General features: G+C 39.5%; 1 protein-coding gene across 17 annotated transcripts in view; it reads right to left on the bottom strand.

Moving 5' to 3' along the window:
* Positions 1–3,056: 3,056 nt before the first annotated feature.
* DOCK7 (dedicator of cytokinesis 7) overlaps positions 3,057–22,175 on the bottom strand; it is a 228,671-nt gene continuing 209,552 nt past the window's right edge. For all 17 annotated transcript variants that reach the window (XR_012419326.1, XM_005543186.4, XM_005543187.4 and 14 more), the window contains 2 exons: positions 5,876–6,043; positions 3,057–3,499 (listed from right to left, as the gene is read on the bottom strand). Coding sequence is in view for 16 of the 17 variants with exons in the window: in XM_005543186.4 (XP_005543243.1) it covers positions 3,457–3,499; positions 5,876–6,043 (211 nt within the window). In the remaining variant the exon portion in view is untranslated. The remainder of the gene's footprint in view (positions 3,500–5,875; positions 6,044–22,175) is intronic.

Genomic DNA, 22,175 nt, shown 5'->3' with positions numbered 1-22,175 from the left:
AGTTTTTCAAAGAGGAGAAATTGTGCTTAGTCCATCCAAGCTGTCATACTTAAAAGAGGTTTATAATGACATTTGTTGCATCTAATTGTCCTTTAAAGTAGACATGATTTAATGGAATAGAAAACTGGAAAAGTTAAGATGATGCTTTGGGCACACATAAAAACTTGGTTAAAATTTCATTTTAAACTAGTAAAGTGAATTGGTAAGTTGTGAATGATTTCATGACTTGTTAAGGGACATTCTTGGTACTAAAGAGTTTTTTTCCTAGAAATGATTCTAAATATATAAATGCTATTGGGATAACACTATAATACCCCATTTCAACAAGGAGTACCTTCTCAACTAAAAAATCACAGTAGGCTGGGTGCGGTGGCTCACGCCTGTAATCCCAACACTTTGGGAGGCTGAGGCAGGTGGCTCACGAGGTCAGGAGATCGAGACTATCCTGGTTAACACGTGAAACCCCATTTCTACTAAAAACACAAAAAATTAGCTGGGTGTGGTGGTGGGTGCCTGTAGTCCCAAGTACTGAGGAGGCTGAGGCAGAAGAATGGCATGAACCCAGGAGGCAGAGCTTGCAGTGAGCCGGGATCAGGGATCATGCCACTGCACTCCAGCCTGGGCAACAGAGCAAAACTCCGTCTCAAAAACAAACCACACACAGTTACATAATCTCTTACATTCTTCCATAGGATGATGAGATGATGATAAAATCATGGTTCTCCCCACCTTTCAGAATCACTGATGGAAATCCTTAAACAGTCCTGAGTACTACCTGTAAGTTTTGAATGGAATGGGTCTAGGATAGACACTGGGCCTCATACTCGAGAGACAGCCAGTGTTAAGAACTAATATAAATTCCTGATGTGGGAAAGTTACATTTTAAGAAAAATGAAGTTTGTAAGAAGGAAGTATTCAGTATCATATGAATGTTTAAGAGGAAGCCTCTGTTCTGAAGGATGTCAAAATAATTGGTTTTGCATGATAATCATACAAATCATAAAGTCTTTGATATTGTTACTGAGATTTGTGAGATTTCTGTCCAAACGCTTACATAAATGTAACCTAATAAGAAGTGACCCTTCAGGGGTTCCTTATTCTCTCCCTTATGTTTATACCCATCACTGCCCCCAAAGAAGAAGGGAAAATGTCACTCTTTTGGAGGGGAGGGATTTCCATTCTTGACTCCTTACTTTTCTTTACTGTTTATTTGGCTCCTCAAATTGAGTTTTGAGGTTATATGCCCTTCTGACTCAGATTTGGTCTAACGATGTTGACTCCTCTGAAAAATCTCAGTCTTTGAATTGATGTAGATAAAAGGAATTTGAGATGATACTGCCCATTAAAGTTACATGGAGTGTGGGCTATCAACCATCACTTAGGCTCTCAGAAGTAGATATTTTTTGAATATAGTATTTGGAATATATACTACATTGACTATAGAATGAAGGCAATACGACCAGTTTTTTTTTTTCTTTTTTTTTTGAGACGGAGTTTAGCTCTGTCGCCCAGTCTGGAGTGCAGTGGCACGATCTCGGCTCACTGCAAACTCTGCCTCCCGGGTTCATGCCATTCTCCTGCCTCAGCCTCCCGAGTAGCTGGGACTGTAGGCTCCCGCCACCACACCTGGCTAATTTTTCGTATTTTTAGTAGAGACAGGGTTTCACTATGTTAGCCAGGGTGGTCTCCATCTCCTGACTTCGTGATCTGCCCGCCTCGGTCTCCCAAAGTGCTGGGTTTTTGTTTTTGACTTAAGAGCCTTGCTCTGTCATCCAGGCTGAAGTGCAATGGTGCAATCTTGGCTTACTGCAACCTCTGCCTTCTAGGTTCCAGTGATTCTATTGCCTCAGCCACCCAAGTAGTTCGGATTACAGGCACGCGCCACCATGCCTGGCTAATTTTTGTATTTTTAGTAGAGATGGGGTTTTGCCATATTGGCCAGGCTGTCCTCGAACTCCTGGCCTCATCTGCCTGCCCCTGCCTCCCAGAGGGCTGGGATTATAGGTAGGCCTCAGCCACTGCGCCCAGCCAATCTGGAGATGAAGTCTCACTGCCGTCCAGGCTAGAGTGCAGTGGCTTGATCTCCGCTCACTGCAACCTCTGCCGCCTGGGTTCAAGTGATTCTCCTGCCTCAGCCTCCCAAGTAGCTGGGATTACAGGCTCCTGCCACCATGTCTGGCTAATTTTTGTATTTTTAGTAGAGACGGGGTTTCACCATCTTGGTCAGGCTGGTCTTGAACTCCTGACCTCGTGATCCACCCACCTCGGCCTCCCAAAGTGTTGGGATTACAGGTGTGAGCCAGTGGGCCCGGATCTGGTCAGTTCTTAAGTGATTAAGAACTGGTCAGTAGAAGAAAAGGATTGTAAATGATGCCATTCTGTAAGCTGCACTACTACCCAAAAAAACATTGTTCTAAACTGTTCTGGAAATCATTACTATGCATTGTTTTGGAAAAACTTGCCAAGAAATTAAAAATGTTACTTCTCAAATTTTTTTTCCTGTATGACTTTTTCATATAATTTTAGATGAATTAAAGCACCTAATTTTACTTTTTATATGCTTCTAAACTCTACAAGTGTCAGAAAATATGTGATTTCTCTCAAACCCCAGCTGTGTTACCTTCATGGTGCTACAAGATAGCTTTAAGCAGATTCTAATTTACTGGTTTACATTGTCAAAAACTGATGGCTGGCTTTAATTTGAAACAGAGGAATCATTCATTTTAGTTGCCAAGAATCATGAAGTTCATACTACTGTCATTGGTATAATAAGATTTAATCGTAAAGTCAAGCTGTTGTCACTGGTATTAGTTATTCCAGTATTTAAATTATTTTATACAAAGGTTTTACTAAGTAAAGTTCTGCAGTTCTAAATTCCTTTTTTTGGGAATGTAAATGGAAAATAACTTTGAAACAGTTACCAAACTCATTTATTTAATTTGGGGCTATCTATGATGTTTCTTTTGCTAGGTTTGGAACTAGTTCTTGAGTCAACCCTTTAGTTGTTCTCTGCAATTGTCAATAAATAAAAATTTTGAAGTCCCACTCAGTAAAACTAGTGTAAACATTCACATATTTAATAGTACCTTTAAAATAAGCATTACTACATTTAAAATGGTTCCAAAATGAATCTATAAATGGTAATATAAATTAAAAAATACGAACTTAAAGTAAATAAATTTAACGTTAGCTATGGTATAAATAATGGTAAATGTATAGTGTACCTTTGAGTCATTAAAATGTCTTAAAAGACAACAGCTTGTTACCAGAACATTAGAAACTATAGCCATGATTCTCAAGCGTTAACAATCTACATTTGATATTTTCTTGGCCACTGCATTCTTCAATGAATAATAATTTCCAGAATTCCATTCCATGTTGTTTTCCAATAGATCTTTTCAAACTCGATGTTGAATACATGGCTCTTTGCAGATGAATAAAACAAGTGCATTCAGTTTAGAGATCCATTTTGCGAAGGCTCATTCGACTGAAGGAATCTCTGGGGAAAAAAATGAGAGGACATAGTTACAAGAAAACAATTTTTGCATATACCTTTAAAATGTCTTACATGCTTTTTTTCTGCCAGTTACCTCAAAGTTTTGCCACCATTTCTTGCTAACTTCCAAGTTGGATACTCATCCTACATACTCTGCCTTACATATTTTGGCTTATAGATTTAGCTGTAGAGTGTATTACAGTCACCACTTACTGGTCTTTTCGTTTGTCCAGTTGATGCTGCAGATATTGTAATAAACAAGACAAGGACTTGGGGCCGGGCGCGGTGGCTCAAGCCTGTAATCCCAGCACTTTGGGAGGCCGAGACGGGCGGATCACGAGGTCAGGAGATCGAGACCATCCTGGCTAACACGGTGAAACCCCATCTCTACTAAAAAATACAAAAAACTAGCCGGGCGAAGTGGCGGGCGCCTGTGGTCCCAGCTACTCGGGAGGCTGAGGCAGGAGAATGGCGTAAACCCGGGAGGCGGAGCTTGCAGTGAGCTGAGATCCAGCCACTGCACTCCAGCCTGGGCGACAGAGCCAGACTCAGTCTCAAAAAAAAAAAAAACCACAAGGACTTAAGGGATAATGGGAGAGATTTCAGGAAAAGATTTGGGGTTTTTACATGGCAAAAGGCAGGTGTTTATTAAATTTTAAGTCTCAAACCAGCTGTTCTCAAACTTTGTCTCAGGTCCTTTTTACACTCTTAAAAATTATTGAGAACCCAGGAATCTTTTATGTGGGCTATATATGGATGTTTATCATATTAGAAATTAAAACTAAGAACATCTTAAGTTATTATTAAAATAACCCATTACATGTTACTATAAACAGCATTGCTTATTAAAAATGATTTGCAAGAAGCTTTAGGAGAGTGGTACTCTTACATGTAAGAGTGTGGCTTAATGCCTATGGTCTCACATCTGCTTCTATAGTCAATCTTTTCCAATGTCACATCTCAATCTGTAGAAATCTCCACTGTACCCTCACAAGAGAGTAAGTGAGAAAAGGCTAATATTTGGCATTAATATGAAATTAGTTTTGACTTAGGGAAATTCCTGAAAGGGTCTTAGGGACTCCCCTCTCATGGGTCCAGGATCCCTACTGCAAATATTCCTGATTTTGTAAACCAGCAAAATTAAAAATTCAAATGCTAAAGAAAAATTTAAAACTTAAATTCTAATAAAGAGTGAAGGCAATGATACTCATCAGTTGGTTTCTTTTGCTTATCCTTCCTGCCATTAAGGTTAAGCCATGAGGCTTAATATCTCCAGGAAAGGAAAAGGCCAAGTACAAAGATCAATCACACTGGCTTCAAATCTCAAAGCTTACTTTGAAGGGAAACAGCAGTCTTGAAAGCTAGATATTGTTCATCAAGAAAAAGTTTTTTTCTAAACTCCACAAAACTGCCTACAAATATTAAGAACTGAAGCTTGGAGGATTGGCCAAAAAGTAGATCATAGAGGAAGGCAAAACTCGGATATTGTAAGGCAAAGTTTTGGTCAGGAAGAATACAGTCTTTCCATGGAAAGGAATTTCCATGGAGATCTGAAGGAACTGAGATGAGGATTAGGCCTATCTCAGGGACCCAGCACCCTGGCTCTCTGACCTGGTGGGTATAAGACTGTGAGAGGGGGAGTGGAAGCAGCAAGAAGGAAAAACTTCCAAAAAGACTGAAGGGGAAACCAAAAGTGGAGGAGAATAGTATGTTTCCCATTGGGAATTTTGAGAGGAAACCATCTTCAATACTTGTATGTAAATTTGATTTCACAATGCAAGAAAGTTTATTTTTTGCAGTTATTGTGTCCTTTCCAGAATTCTGGTGCTATAAAGTGAAATGTCAGGCACTGTCCTAGGAACTTCACATCTGTAATGTCATTTAATCTCCACAACAACCTCTTTAAGTTCTGTCTCATTATACAGAGAAGAAATCTAAAAAAATTATCTGCTTAAATAACAAATAACAGAACTAGGATTTAGTTGTAGAAAATTCCAAGTTAATGACAGGACTTCATGTGGTGTCCCAGTTAATATGAGTACCAACTTTTTGATTCTCAAGTTACTTACCTTATAGAATGATTATAGATGATACAGGTTGAATATCCCTAATCCAAAATTCTGAAATGTTCCAATATCAGAAACTTTTTAAGCACTGACATGATGCTCAAAGGAAATGCTCATTGCAGCATTTCAGATTTTTGGATTAGGGATACTCAACCAATAAGTGTAACATGAATATTCCAAAATCTGAAACCCCAAACACTTCTGGTCCCAAGCTTTTTGGATAACAGATGCTCAAGCTGTAAAAAGACTTATACTAGTTGAACATATTCTTTCAGAGGGAAGAATATCTAAAACCACTTAAAAATAAGCATACCTGTGGCAGGTGACAGGCAATACTGCCTTGTATAACTGAGGGATCTTTCTGTTGATCAGTGGCTGTAAGGCCTCTTTAAGGCGATGATAATTTCTCTCCAGTTCCCTTTGATACTCCTTTTGATCCGGCCCAATTAAGCTCTTATTTTTTCTTAAGGCATCTTCACACCTAGGAAAAACAGGATGTTATTAAGAAATTACTTCTGGCATAGTTTGTGTGTTTAATGCCATACACACATACACAAAATATATATACATATATATGTGGGCTTGATGACACACAACATACATACGTGGGCCTAATCACACACACACACACACACACACACACAAAATATAGGCCAGGCACGGTGGCTCGCGGCTGTAATCCCAGCACTTTGGGAGGTCGAGGCAGGCGGGCCACTTAAGCCCAGGAGTTCTGAGACCAACCTGGACAACATGGCAAAACCTCGTCTCTACAAAAAAATGCAAAAATTAGCCAGGCATGGTGGTGCACTCTTGTAGTCCCAGCTATTTATGAGGCTGAGGTGGGAGGACGCTTGAGCCCAGGAAGTGGAGAATGCAGTGAGCTGAGATTGTACCACTGCACTTCAGCCTGGGCAACAGGGTGGGACTGTCTCAAACGTGTGTGTGTGGGTGTGCCAAGATCGCACAACTGCACTTCAGCCTGGGCAACAGAGTGGGACTGTCTCAAACAAACGTGTGTGTGTGTGTATTTGCCATGATGAGGACATTTAGTTTTTTAGCTGTTAAATAATCTTTTGTTTTAGGTTTAAGGCGGGGAACAGATAATCAACTGAGTTCTTTTAAAATCTATTAAACATTTACTTCCAGTATCATTAAATTAAAAATTATCTGAAGGCATTTTTTTCACATCACCACTCGACTAGAAGCTCTTTCAGGGATGTAATCATGCTCATTTATGTGGCACCAATGTCATCTGGCACAGTGCTTTGCCTGTGTTCAAATATTTCTTAACTGAATAGATTTTTTTTTTTTTTTTGAGATGGAGTCTCACTCTGTAGCCCAGGCTGGAGTACAGTGGCATGATCTTGGCTCACTGCAACCTCTGCCTCCCGGGTTCAAGTGATTCTCCTACCTCAACCTCCTGAGTAACAGGGATTACAGGTACTTGCCACCAGGCCTGGCTAATGTTCCTTATTTTTAGTGGAAACAGGGTTTCACCATCTTAGCCAAGCTGGTCTCAAACTCCTGACCTCGTGATCCACCTGCCTTGGCCTCCCTAAGTGCTGGGATTATAGGCGTGAGCCACCGTGTCCGGCCAAATGAATAGATTTTGATGACAGTCCTTTATCCAAGTTATTCAAATATTTGAGAGAAGTATCTGGACCCTGACAGACAATGAAGGAAAGGATAATTACGAATAATATATTTCTATATATTTGTGGAATGCAACTAAAGTGATGCTTAGTAGAAAATGCATAGCCTCAAATGCTTATATTAGAAGTCTAAAAATTAAGAGCTAAGCAACTTAAAGTATTAGGAAGGAAATAAAATTTTAAAATAGATTAGAGTATCAAAAATTGCAAAAGTTGGTTCTTTGAAAAAACTAAAAAAAGGTCTAAGCTCTGGCAAGATTAAATGAAAAAGGTCAAATATCCCCTAACAGAAATTTAAAATGTAACATAAAGTTAAATGCAGCAGAAGTTTTAAAAGGCACAGAGGATATAATGTACTTTTTTTTTTTTTTTTTTTTTTGAGACAGAGTGGCTGCTCTGTCACCCAGGCTGGAGTGCAGTAGCATGATCTCTGCTCACTCCAACCTCTGACTCTTGGGTTCAAGTGATTCTTGTACTTAGCCACCTGAGTAGCTGGGACTACAGGCTCAGGTCACCACACCCAGCTAGTTTTTGTATATTTAGTAGAGATGGATTTTCTCCATGTTGCCAACTTGAACTTGAACTTGGTCTTGAAGTTCAAGCCTCAAGTGATCTGCCTACCTCAGCCATCAAAAGTGTTGGAATTACAGGCAGTGAGCCGCCACAGCTGGTCAATAAAACTGTACAATTTAATACAAAAAAGCCCCCTGAATTTATATTAATTGATATTAATAGATTAATGTAGATTTTTTGCTAAATTATTAATAATCTGTTAATCTAGATTAATATAATTTAGCAAAACACACTCAATGAAGAAAATGTCAACAATCCTAAAATAAATAAATTGAAACAACTGTCACAAATCTATCTACAAAGAAAACACTAAATTCTACTAAACATTCTAGGGACCAATAAACCGAATGTAACAAAATTATTCCAGAGTATACAAAAAAACGATTCCAGAGTATAGGGGAAAAGAACTATTCTTGAGGGGAGTTCCCAACTCATATTTCAAGGCTGGGATACCAAAACCTAGGGGGGACTATAAGAAAAACATTGTAATCCAAGCTCACCCATAAAAATAATTGCAGAACTTCCAAACAAAATGCAGTTGGCCCTTCCTATCTGTGGTTTCTGCATGCATGAATTAGACCAACCATGGATTGAAATAATAATTTAAAAGAACTGTGTTGAACATGTACAGACTTTTATCTTGTCATTATTTCCTAAACAATACAGTATTAACAACTATTTACATTATATATTATGTATTTTAAGTAGTCTAAAAATGATTTAAAGTATACAGGAGGATGTACATAGGTTATATACAAATACACCATTTTATATAACATATTAAGCTCGTCTTCGGATTTGGTATCCACAGAAGGCATACTAATGGACAATTTTAGTTGGAAACTTGTGCCAGTGTATTGAACGATCTCGGCCCCGGGTTCACGCCATTCTCCTGCCTCAGCCTCCCCAGCAGGTGGGACTACAGGCACATGCTGCCACACCTGGCTAATTTTTTTGTATTTTTAGTAGAGACAGGGTTTCACCGTGTTAGCCAGGATGGTCCTTGATCTCCTGACCTCGTGATCCGCCTGCCTCGGCTCCCAAAGTGCTGGGATTACAGATGTGATTTTTTTTTTGAGACACGGTCTTGCTCTTTTGCCCAGGCTGAAGTGCAGTGGCACGATCTCAGCTCACTGCAGCTTTGATCTCCTGGGCTCAAGGGATCCTCCCACCTTAGCCTCCTAATTAGCTGAGACTACAGGCATGCACTATCATGCCCAGCTAATTTTTGTAGTTTTAGCAGAGATAGAGTTTTGTCATGTTGCCCAGGCTGGTCTCAAACTTCTGAGCTCAAGCGATCTGCCTGCCTCAGCCTCCCAAAGTACTGGGATTTATAGGCATAAGGTACCACACTGATCAAGTTTTTTAATCCCTGGAATAAAGGAAAAGTTGGGTTATAAAATCACTAAGTTTTTAGATTAAAAGATTAAAGGAGATGCAGAATAAAAGCACTTGATAACAAACTTGTAAAACCTGTCATATTAAAAACTCTGCATAACTACAAATAGGTGGGTAGTCCTTTAACCTAATTAAAAACCTACAAAAAACCTATAGCAAACATACTCAGTGGTGAAAACCCTTTTAGTGAAGGAACAAGAAAATGATGTCCTCTCTATTTCTAGTTAACACAGTACTGGACGTCCTAATTATCATTATAAGACAAGAAAAAGATTCTACAGATAAATTATTAGAATTAATAAGTCTGATAAAATTCTCATGTAAAAGTAATATATAAAGTCTGGTAAAATTCTCATGTAAAAGTAATATACAAAGTCAACGCAGCTGGGCACAGAGGCTCACACCTGCAATGCCAGCACTTTGGCAGGCTGAGACCAGAGGACTGCTGGAGCCCAGGAGTGAGAGACCAGCCTGGGCAACATAGTGAGACCCTGTCACTACAAAGTAGTGGAAATCCCAACACCTTGGAAGGCTGAGGCGGGCAGATCACCTGAGGTCAGGAGTTTGAGACCAGCCTGACCAAGATGGAGAAACTGCATCTCTACTAAAAATACAAAATTGGCCAGGCATGGTGGCACATGCCTGTAATCCCAGCTACCTGGGAGGCTGAGGTAGAATTGCTTGAACCTGGGAGGTGGAGGTTGCTGTGAGCTGAGATCGCGCCATTGCACTCCAGCCTGGGCAACAAGAGCAAAACTCGTCTCAAAAAAAAAAAAAAAATTAATAAAATAATAAAAGCATTACACACTAAGGAATAAATTTTAAAATGTACAAGACCTCTACACAAAAAATTTAAACAGTATTAAGAAAACACTTAAAAGACCTAAGTAAATGGAAAAATATACCATATTCATGGACTGATGTCAATTCTCTTCCAACTGATCTATAAATTCAGGTTATTTTTTGGGTGTATGGAGTGACAAATTGATTCTAAAATTTAAAATTTATATAAAAATGAAAACAGCCAAAAATAGTCCTTCAACAAAACAAGGTTGAGAGCTCCGCCACATGGCAAAGCTTATTATAAAGCGGCAGTAGTTGCCGTAGAGAGCATGACATTAGCTGAAAGAGAGATAGACTACTGTAGGAGAATAAAGATCCCATAAAAATATGCACATAAACATGGGTGCTTAATTTATAATAGTGATGACACTGCAAACCAGAAAGAAAGAAATGTATAATAGTGATGACACTGCAAACCAGATTTCACCACAAACCTGTGAAAGTCTGCTTTTTAAATACATGGTTATGAGTCAGCTGGATATCCATAAGGGGGAAAAAAAACACTAAACCATATCTCATACCATATTCAACAAATGGCACTGAGATCATTATCAGTTATCAGTATGGACAATAATCAAACTGATCCTTACCTTGAACCATACACAAAAATCAATTGCAAATGGATTTTTTTTTTTTTTTTTAAGAGAGAGAGTCTCACTATGTAGACTTGAACTTCTGGCCTCAAGCCATCATTTTACTTTGGCCTCCTGTGTAGCTGGGACTACAGGCACTCACCACAGCATCCGGCTTTTGCAGGCACATCTTTTTTAAAGTAAAAAAAGCTTTTTTTTTTTTTTTTGCCTCTCCCACTCTTTGTTTAACATATACTGATAAAGGAAAAGATTGAATCATTTGACTACATTAAATTTAAGAACTTCTGTTTGTAGGAGAAAAATGACAAGTCTCAAATTCAGAGGAGATATTTGTGATATTAACAAATGATAAAGCGGCCGGGCGCGGTGGTTCAAGCCTGTAATCCCAGCACTTTGGGAGGCCAAGACGGGAGGATCATGAGGTCAGGAGATCGAGACCATCCTGGCTAACGCAGTGAAACCCCGTCTCTACTAAAAAAAAAATACAAAAAACTAGCCGGGCGAGGTGGCGAGCGCCTGTAGTCCCAGCTACCTGGGAGGCTGAGGCAGGAGAATGGCGTGAACCCGGGAGGCGGAGCTTGCAGTGAGCTGAGATCCGGCCACTGCACTCCAGCCTGGGCGACAGAGCGAGACTCCGTCTCAAAAAAAAAAAACAAACAAACAAATGATAAAGCATCCAGAACACACAAATACCCTTAGAAATCAGTAAGGAAAAGAATCCAATAGGAAAATGGCAAAAGACTTGAATATATAACTTTACAGAGGAGGAAAGAGAAATGGCTAACAGACACATGAACAGATATTCAACCTCTTTGGTAATCAGGAAAATGCAAATTTAATCCATGACTACCTATCATTTCACATCCACTAGTCGGTAAAAGTTACAATGTTAGATAATATCAAGTATTGGTGAAGTTATATAGTAATAGGAACTCAAATGCTACTAACGGGAATGTAAATTTGGTTTACACACTTTTGAAAAAAATGTGGCATCGTCTGATTGAGGATGAACATATGAACCAACAACATTATTCTTAATTTTAAGCCCTAGAAAACCTCTTGTACATGTACGTCCAGAAATAGGTAGAGGGATATTTGAGTAGCACTCTTTGTAACTAAAAACAAAACAAAACAGGAAACAACCAAAATATCCATCAACAGAAGAATGCATAAATCATGGCATATTCATAAAATGGAATATGTAAAAATAAATTAAAGCAACATTTACTATAGATATATCTTACAAACACTGAAAACAGCAAGTCACAAAACATTGTATACACTGTTAAAGTTAAAAAAATGCAAAACAAAATACGTTATTTAGGGAACCATTTATGATAGAACTATAAAGACAAGAAAGGAAATGATAAATATGAAATTCAGGATACTGATTACTCCCGAAGGAATGGAGGGAAATGGTAGCAGAGAAATATACATAGGGAGGGGATCTCAAAGTCATGGTCATACTTGGTTTTTTGTTTTTTTTTTTTTTCAGACGGAGTCTTGCTCTTCGCCCAGGCTGGAGTGCTGGAGTGCAGTGGCGCGATCTTGGCTCACTGCAAGCTCCGCCTCCTGGGTTCACGCCATTCTCCTGTCTCAGCCTCCCGAGTAGCTGGGACTACAGGCGCCTGCCACTATGCTCGGCTAAGTTTTTCTATTTTTTGGTAGAGACGGGGTTTCACCGTGTTAGCCAGGATGGTCTTGATCTCCTGACCTCGTGATTCGCCCTCCTCGGCCTCCCAGAGTGCTGGGATTACAGGCGTGAGCCACCGTGCCTGGCCCATACTTGGTTTCTTAGGCTGGGTGGTAGACACATGACTTTTTTCTTCCTATTCTTTAATAGCAAATGTTATAAATATTATTTTCAATCTATTCAAGATTTAATGAAAAACGTTTTAAAAAAACAAAACCTCAAAACAAAAAGTAAACATATGGAAAAGTGCTTACTGTTTTTAGTAATAAAAGCAATTTTTTTTTTTTTTTTGCTGGAGTCTCACTCTGTCACCCAGTCTGGAGTACAGTGGTGTGATCTCGGCGCACTGCAATCTCTGCCTCCCGGGTCCAAGGGAGTCTCCTGCCTCAGCCTCCCAAGTAGCTAGGATTACAGGCACATGTCACCAAACCCGGCTAATTCTTGTATTTTTAGTAGAGATGGGCTTTTGCCATGTTGGCCACGCTGGTCTCGAACTCCTGACCTCAGGTGATCCACCCGCCTCGGCCTCCCAAAGTGCTGGGATTACAGGCCTGAGCCACCATGCCCGGCCGTCAGCTGTTTTAAATGGTGCCTCAATTTGCTTTTATTGGCTGGGCGCAGTGGCTCATGCCTGTAATCCCAGCACTTCAGGAGGCTGAGGCAAGTGGATCACCTGAGATCAGGAGTTTGAGACCAGCCTGGCCAACATGGTGAAACCCCATCTCTACTAAAAATATAAAAATTAGCTGGACGTGGTGGTGCGTGCCTGTAATCCCAGCTACTCAGGAGGCTGAGGAAGGAGAATCGCTTGAGCCCGGGAGGCAGGGGTTGCAGTGAGCCAACATCACGCCACTGCACTCCAGCCTGGCTGACAGAGGGAAAATCCATCCCCACAAACAAAAACAAAAACAAACACACTGACCAAAAAAAAAAAAAAAAAAAAAAAAAATTCCTATTTAAATGCAAGGTGTTTTGGGACTAGTAAATGTGCACTGTTGGCACTGTTAATACAGCTGACCATTTAACAACATAGTTTGCAACTGTGAAAGTCTGCTTATATGTGGATTTTTTCCAATGAATATAATTCTTTGGAGATTTGTGAAAAACCTTGAAGACAAATTGTGTAGCTGAGAAAAATTTTAAAAAGAAAAAGATGTCATGAATGCATAAAGCATATGAAGATACTAGCCTATTATTTACTACCATAAAATATATACAAAACTTACCCACATAAACAGGGACCCTGCATGGCACCATTTGTAGTAGAGAAAAATGTAAACAAATGTAAAGAAACATTATTAAGTCACAACTGAAAAAAACTGCAGTACATACTGCACTACTGCCATAATTTTGTAGCCACCTCTTGTTGCTACTGTGATGAGCTCAAATGTATCTGCTTAAAATGCCATGTGATGCTACTCATCTCCAGGTGAGCAGTTGTTGCTTCAGTAAATTATACATCACAGTAAAGAGTGATTTCTCATAGTTCTTGTGTATATTTTATTGTGTTTAGTGCAACCATAAACTTTGAATAATCCATGGGGCCTACAGAAAGTGCCACTAGTGATGCTGGAAGTGCTTCCAAGAAGCAGAGAAAAGTTATGACATTACAGGAAAGAGGTGAATTGCTTGGTATTATAGATTGAGATCTGCAGCTACAGCTGCCCACCATCTCAAGACATATGAATCCAGTGTAAAGACCACTGTAAAAAAAAGAAAAGGAAATTTGTAAGCCAGCAGGCATGAAAACCTTGCACTCTTTGTGAAATACCACTTTTTTTTTGTTGTTGTTGTTTGTTTGTTTTTTTGAGATGGAGTCTTGCTCTGTTACCCAGGCTGCAGTGCAGTGGCATGATCTCGGCTCACTGCAACCTCTGCCACCCAGTTTCAAGCGATTTTCCTGCCTCAGCCTCTGGAGTAGCTGGGATTACAGGTGTGTGCCACCACACCTGGCTAATTTTTGTATTTTTAGTAGAGATGGGGTTTCAGCATCTTGACCAGGCTAGTCTTGAACTCCTGACCTCATGATCCACCCATCTTGGCCTCCCAAAGTGCTGGGATTACAGGTGTGAGCCATTGCACCCAGCCTAGAAATACCATTTTATCTCATATTGAAAATGCAGCTTTTATGTGGGTACAGGATTGCTGTAAGGAAAGTATACCTGTAGACTAATGATGTGAGAAAAAGTGAAGTCATTACAAGACAAGGCAAAGGGAAGGTAAAGGATCTAAAACTGGAGAATTTAATGCCAGCAAAGGATAGTTTGATAATTTTAGAAAGAGGTTTGACTTTTTAAAATGCCAAGAGATAGGAGAGGCAGTTTCTACTGACCAAGCAGCAGCTTCTGCCAACCAAGAGGCAGCAGACAAGCTCCCAGATACCATTACAAAAATCACTGAAGAGGGGGAATATTTGCCTGAACAGGTTTTTTTTTTGGTGGTGGTTGTTTTTCTGAACAGATTTTTAATGCAGATAAAAGTGCCCTATTTAGAAAAAAAAAAAAAAAGCAACAATGGACATTTGTTAGTAAAAAAGAGAAGTGAGCACGAGGATTTAAGGCAAAAAGGGATAGGCTAACTCTACTGTTTTGTACAAATGCAGTCAGGTTTATAATCAAGACTGCCCTTACTTACAAAGCTGCTAACCCGTGAACCTTGAAGGGAACAGGTAAAAGCCAGCTGCCAGTATTCTGGCTGAACAATGAAAAGTTCTAGATGAGAACCCATTTTATGGATTGGCTCCATGGGTGCTTTGTCCATGAAGTCAGGAAGTATCTTATTAGTTAAGGGAATGCCCTTTAAAGTTCTTTTGATATTGGACATTGCATCTGGCCACCCAGAACCCCGAGTTTAACACCAAAGGTCTTGAAGTGGTCTACCTGCCCCTGTAAAAACAACATCTAGGCCGGGCACTGTGGCTCACGCCTGTAATCCAAGTACTTTGAGGCGGGTGGATCGTCTGAGGTCAGGAGTTAGAGACAAGCCTGACCAACATGGCAAAACCCCATATACAAAAATTAGCCAGGTTTGGAGGTGGGCATCTATAATCCCAGCAACTCAGGAGGCTGAGGCTCGAGAATCGCTTGAACCCGGGAGGCGGAGACTGCAGTGAGCTGAGACGGCGTCACTGCACTCCAGCCTTGGTGACAGAGCAAGATTCTGTCTCAAAAAAACAAAACAAAACAAAACAAAAACTAACAACAACAACAACAAAATACATTTCTAATTCAGCTTCTAGATCTAGGGTCTTAAGGACCTATAAGGCTCATTATACATGGTACTTTATATTAATAGAAAGGAGTATCAGCGCTATGGAAGAGAACTCTGATAGAGAGAACATCACAAGTCTGGAAGGTTTATACCACTGAAAATGTCACCACTGTTTACAGAGAAAGCCATCAGGCCCAAGACAATCAATTCCTGCTGGAGAAAACTGTGTCCAGAGGTTATGCATAACTTCACAGGATTTACAACAGGGCCAATCAAAGAAATCATGAAACAGTTGTAGATATGGCTTAAAAGGTGGAGAGTGAAGGGTTTTAACACATGGATCATGGAGAAATTCAAGAGCTAATAGAAACTATACCAGAGGAATTAACAGAAGATGACTTGATGGAGATGAGTGCTTCTGAACCACTGCCAGAAAATAAGGCAGAAAACATGGAAGCAGCAGTGCCAGAAAACAAATTGACATGAGACAATCTGGCACAAGGGTTTCAATAACCTAAGACTGCTTCTGACTTCTTTTACAATATGGACTCTTTATGATAAGGGCGCAGAAACTAAGGCAAATGGTGGAAGAACCACATGGAAACATTTTTAGAAAAATGAAAAAGCAAAAATATCAGACAGAAATTGTGATATCCATACAGATGGATTCAAAGCTGAATTCTACCAGACATTCAAAGAAGAATTAGTACCAATCCTATTGACACTATTCCACAAGACAGATAAAGAGATAATTCTTCCTAAATCATTCTAAGAAGTCAGTAGCACCCTAATACCAAAACCAGGAAAAGACATAACAAAAAAAGAAAACCACAGACCAATATCCCTGATAAACATAGATGCAAAAATCTTTAACAAAATTCTAGCTAACCAAATCCAACAGCATATCAAAAAGATAGTCCACCATGATCAAGTGGGTTTCATGCCAGGGATGCAGGGATGGTTTAACATACATGAGTCAATAAATGTGACACACCACAAAAACAGAATTAAAAATCACATGATCATCTCAACAGATGCAGAAAAAGCAATTGACAAAATTCAGCACCCCTTTATGATTAAAAGCATCAGCAAAATTGGCATACAAGGGACATACCTCAATGTAATAAAAGTCATCTATGACAAATCCACAGCCAACATAATACTGAATGGGGAAAAGGTGAAAGTATTCCCTCTGAGAACTGGAACAAGACAAGGATGTCCACTCTCACCACTTCTCCTCAACATAGTACTGGAAGTCCTAGCCAGAGCAATCAGACAAGAGAAAGAAATAAAGTGCATCCAAATCGGTAAAGATGAAGTCAAGTTGTTGCTGCTTGCTGATATAATTGTGTACCTAGAAAACCCTAAAGACTCCTCCAAAAAGCTCCTATAACTGATAAATAAATTCAGCAAAATTTCAGGATACAAAATTAATATACATTAATTAGTAGCTCTGTTATACACCAACAGCAACCAAGCTGAGAATCAAATCAAGAACTCAACCTCTTTTATAATAGTTGCAAAAAAAAAAACCTCAAAAACTTAGGAATATACCTATTCAAGGAGGTGAAAGACCTCTACAAGGAAAACTACAAAGCATTGCTGAACTAAATCACGGACGACACTAACAAATGGAAACACATCCCATGTTCGTGGATGGGTAGAATCAATTTTGTGAAAATGACCACACTGCCAAAAGCAAACTACAAATTCAATGCAATTCCCATCAAAATACCACCATCATTCTTCACAGACCTAGAAAAACAATCCTAAAATTCACATGGAACCAAAAAAGAGCCCACATAGCCAAAGCAAGACTAAGCAAAAAAAGAACAAATTTGGAGGCATCACATTACCTGATTTCAAACTATACTATAAGGCCATAGTCACCAAAACAGCATGGTACTGGTATAAAAATAGGCACATAGACCAATGGAACAGAATAGAGAAGCCAGAAATAAACCCAAATACAGCCAACTGATCTTTGACAAAGCAATCAAAAACGTAAAGTGGGGAAAGGACACCCTATTCAACAAATGATGCTGGGATAATTGGCAAGCCATATGTAGGAGAATGAAACTGGATCCTCATCTCCCAACTTATACAAATCCACTCAAGATGGATCAAGGACTTACATCTAAGACCTGAAACTATACTAGAAGATAACTTCAGAAAAAGCCCTTCTAGACATTGGTTTAGGCAAAGATTTCATGACCAAGAACTCAAAAGCAAATGCGATAAAAACAAAGATAAATAGGTAGGACTTAATTAAACTAAAGAGCTTTTGTATGGCAAAAGGAACAGTCAGCAGAGTAAACAAGACAACCCACAGAGTGGGAGAAAATCTTCACAATCTATACCTCTGACAAAGGACTAATATCCAGAATCTACAATGAACTCACAAACAAATTAGCAAGAAAAAACCAAACAATTCCATCAAAAAGTAGGCTAAGGACATGAACAGACAATTCCCAAAAGAATATATACAAATGGCCAACATATGAAAAAATGCTCAATGTCACTAACGATCAGGCAAATGCAAATCAAAACCACAATGCAATATCACCTTACTCCCACAAGAATGGCCATAACCAAAAAAAAAAAAAAAAAAAAAAAGATACTGGTGTGGATGCAGTGAAAAGGGAATACTTCTGCACTGTTGGTGGGAATGTAAACTAGTACAACCTCTATGGAAAACAGTGTGGAGATTCCTTAAAGAACTAAAAGTAGAACTACCATTTATTTGATCCAGCAATCCCACTACTGGGTATCTACTCAGAAGAAGTCATTACATGAAAAAAATACTTGCACATGCATGTTTATAGCAGCACAATTTGCAATAGCAAAAATGTGGAACTGGCCCAAATGCCCATCAATCAATGAATAAAGAAGCTATGGTGTATACATATGATGGAATATTACTCAGCCATAAAAAGGAATGAGTAAATGGCATTTGCAGCAACCTGTATGGGATTAAAGATTATTTATTCTAAGTGAAGTAACTCAGGAATGAGAAAACCAAACATTGTATATTCTCACTCATTAAGTAGGAGCTAAGCTATGAGGATGCAAAGGCATAACAATGATACAGTGGACTTTGGGGACTTGGTGGGAAAGGGTGGGAAGGGATGAGGGATAAAAGACTGGGATGAGGGATAAAAGACTATCAACTGGGTTTAGTGTATACTGCTCGGGTGATGGGTACACCAAAATCTCACAAATCACTACTAAAGAACTTACTCCACTTTGGAAGGCCGAGGCAGGCGGATCACAAGGTCAGGAGTTCAAGACCAGCCTGACCAACATGATGAAACTCTGTCCCTACTAAAAATAAAAAAATTAGCCGCGCATGGTGGTGGGCACCTGTAATCCCAACTACTCAGGAGGCTGAGGCAGAAGAATTGCTTGAACCCGGAGGCAGAAGGTGCAGTGAGCCAAGATTGCACCACCGCACTCCAGCTTGGGCAACACAGCGAGACTCTGTCTCAAACAAAACAAAACAAAAAACAAAACAAAACAAAACAAAAAAAACTTACTCATGTAACCAAATACCATCTGTTCCCCAAAAACCTATGGAAATTTTTAAAAAAATTATGTCTGTAAAGTTATACTGAGTGTGCTTGCCTCTTCTGCCTCCCGATACCTCCTCCACCTCTTCTGCCTCTGCCACTCTTTAGATAGCAAGATCAACCCCACTTCTTCCTCCTCCTCCTCCTCCACAGACTCCTCAACATGAAGGCAAGGAGGATGAAGCCCTTTATGATGATCCACTTCCACTTAGGAAGAGTAAAATACATTTTCTCTTCTTTATGATTTTCGTTTTTTTTTTTTTTTTGAGATGGAGTCTTGCTCTGTCACCCAGGCTACAATGCAGTGGTGTGTTCTTGGCTCACTGCAGACTCCGTCTCCTGGGTTCAAGTGATTCTCCTGCCTCAGTCTCCCGAGTAGCTGGGATTACAGATGCCCACCACTGTGCCCAGCTAATTTTTGTATTTTTTATTAGAGACGGGGTTTCACCATCTTGGCCAGGCTGGTCTCGAACTCCTGACCTCATGATCCACCCACCTTGGCCTCCCAGAGTGCTGGGATTACAGGCATGAGCCACCGTGCCTGGCCTTCTTTATGATTTTCTTAATAACATTTTCTTTTCTCTAGCTTACTTTATTGTAAGAAGACAGTATGTAATATATATAACATACAAACTATGTACCTAATGACTATATTATCAGTAAGGTTTCCAGTCAATAGCAGGCTATTAGTTAAGTTTTGGGGGGGGTCAAAAGTTTACACGGGTTTTCAGCTGTACAAGGGATTGGCACCCCAACCTCTGTGCTGTTCAAGGTCAACTGTACTTAGACACTTTTTAGAATGTACTACATATTGTGAGCCAATAAAAATGTTCATGTAGGCTGGGCATGGTGGCTCTTCCCTGTAATCCTAGTACTTGGGGAGGCTGAGGTGGGAGGATCGCTTGAGGCCAAGAGTTCGAGACTAGCCAGGGCAACATAGCAACACTTCATCTCTACCAAAACCCCCCATCCAACCAAACATAACCAGGCATGGTGGTGCATACCATAAGGCTGAGGTAGGAGGATCCCTTGAGCCCAGGAGTTCGAGGCTGCAGTGAGCTGTGATTGTGTCACTGCACTACAGAGTCTGGGTGACAAAGTGAGACCTTGTCTCTAAAACAAAAAATGTTCAGGTACTGTGCCTCAGTCATCTCATGCTGGAAATTTTAATTTAACAAAAGAAAAAGATACATTGTAGTATAAACTATACCACATTCAAATTCAACTTAAATTCTAGTATATTAATTTTAGGAAATAACGTAACCATTAGAATTATAATTTAAACTCTAATTAAAAAATAAGAATTTAAGATTATAAGTATATTATGACTACAGTTTATTAATTTGAAGAATATAACCACTAGAATAACAGTTTAAACTTTAATTGAAAAATAATTTAAGATTATACGTATGACTATTATAAAATACATATGCATAAAGGCATACTATTTAGTTACCATACTGAATGGTAACACCAAAAATTAAAAATGTAGTATTGCCTATAACTCCTTTGTAAGGTTTATATTATGTAGTTTTTGTTGCTGTTGTTCCGTTTTTTTTGTTTGTTTGTTTGTTTTAGACGGAGTCTCGCTCTGTTGCCCAGGCTGGAGTGCAGTGGCATGATCTCGGCTCTCTGTAACCTCCACTTTCCGGGTTCAAGCAATTCTCCCTGCCTCAGCCTCCCAAGTAGATGGGATTATAGGTGCCCACCATCACACCTAGGTAATTTTTGTATTTTTTAGTAGAGAGGGGTTTCACCATGTGGGCCAGGCTGGTCTTGAACTCCTGACCGCCCGCCTCGGCCTCCCAAAGTGCTGGAATTACAGGCGTGAGCCACTCATGCCCGACCTCTTGTTTGTTTTTTGCAATATAAAAGGAGAAAACCTCCTCTACAGACAGCAACACTTAAGGAGACCTGTTGACTACAGGAATTCATTATAGTAAATGTATACAAAAGGAGGACATTTAAGAATTGTAGTCATGGTAAAATATTCCAAAAACAAAAGCAAGAAACAAAGCACCTGATTGTCTGTTACTAAATGTCTATGACCTAAAGAAGTATGTACTGTTCCATAATCATCTGGCTTACAAAGATGGTAGGGTGTATTTTGTTGTTGTTTTCTTAAACCTCCCAAATAATAAAATTAACACCAGAAATCAGTCAATTCTAAAAGCAGGAAACAGGTTTCTTTCTTTTACTATCACAGTTCACCTGCTGAATTACTTGCTTTCCTTCTGAGAGTCTAGAATTTTGGTACATGTCAGAGAGAGGGTGCCTACATGACCAGACCCTGATAAAAACCTTTGGCACTGAGTCTCTAATGAGGTTCCCACATTTCACATCTGCTGTCACAACTCATTGCTGAAGGAATTAAGTCCTATGTGACTTGACTGGCAGAGGACCCTTTGAAGCTTGCTCCTGGTTTCCTCCAGATTTCACTCCACACACTTTTTCCCTTTGCTGACTTTACTTGGTATTCTTTCAGTGCAATAAATCACAGGCACCAGTAGTATAACTATATGCTGAGTCCTGTGAGTCCTCCGAGCAAATCACTGAAATTGGGGACAGTCTTGGGGACTGACACACCCATAAATTATTTCACCTAATCTGCACAGCTTCCTTATAGATAAAGTAGATATCATTATCCTTACTTTATAGATTAGAAAATGCAGGATCATAGAAATTAAGTGACCTGGAAAAGCACAATCAATGATAAGGTCAGGATCTGAACACAAGTTTTTTGCTCCCAAGTTTACTGCTTGTAAGTTCCCTCGGGGGAAGGAAGCAGAAACTCAGATATTGAAGATTCACAATAAATAGTAGCTTTTAAGATAAATAGTCTAATAGTAGTTTCAAGTTAATAAAATTTCCTGAGTCTTGGCTTTTCTAATTTTTAAAATTAAATATACGGCACTATGGAGTATGGTAGGGTTGTGGGAGAGGGGAATAAGTATATGCTATTAAAGAATAGTAAATTCTACACAGATTACTTATTATTGTCAACCACTTTTCTGTTTCTTTTTTTTCCTCTCTCTCTTTCAGACACAGGCTCCTGCTCTGTCACCCAGGCTGGAGTGCAGGT

Source organism: Macaca fascicularis, chromosome 1 (assembly GCF_037993035.2).
Source record: "Macaca fascicularis isolate 582-1 chromosome 1, T2T-MFA8v1.1".
Classification (NCBI taxonomy): domain Eukaryota; kingdom Metazoa; phylum Chordata; class Mammalia; order Primates; family Cercopithecidae; genus Macaca; species Macaca fascicularis.
This window is presented reverse-complemented; position numbering and strand designations above follow the sequence as displayed.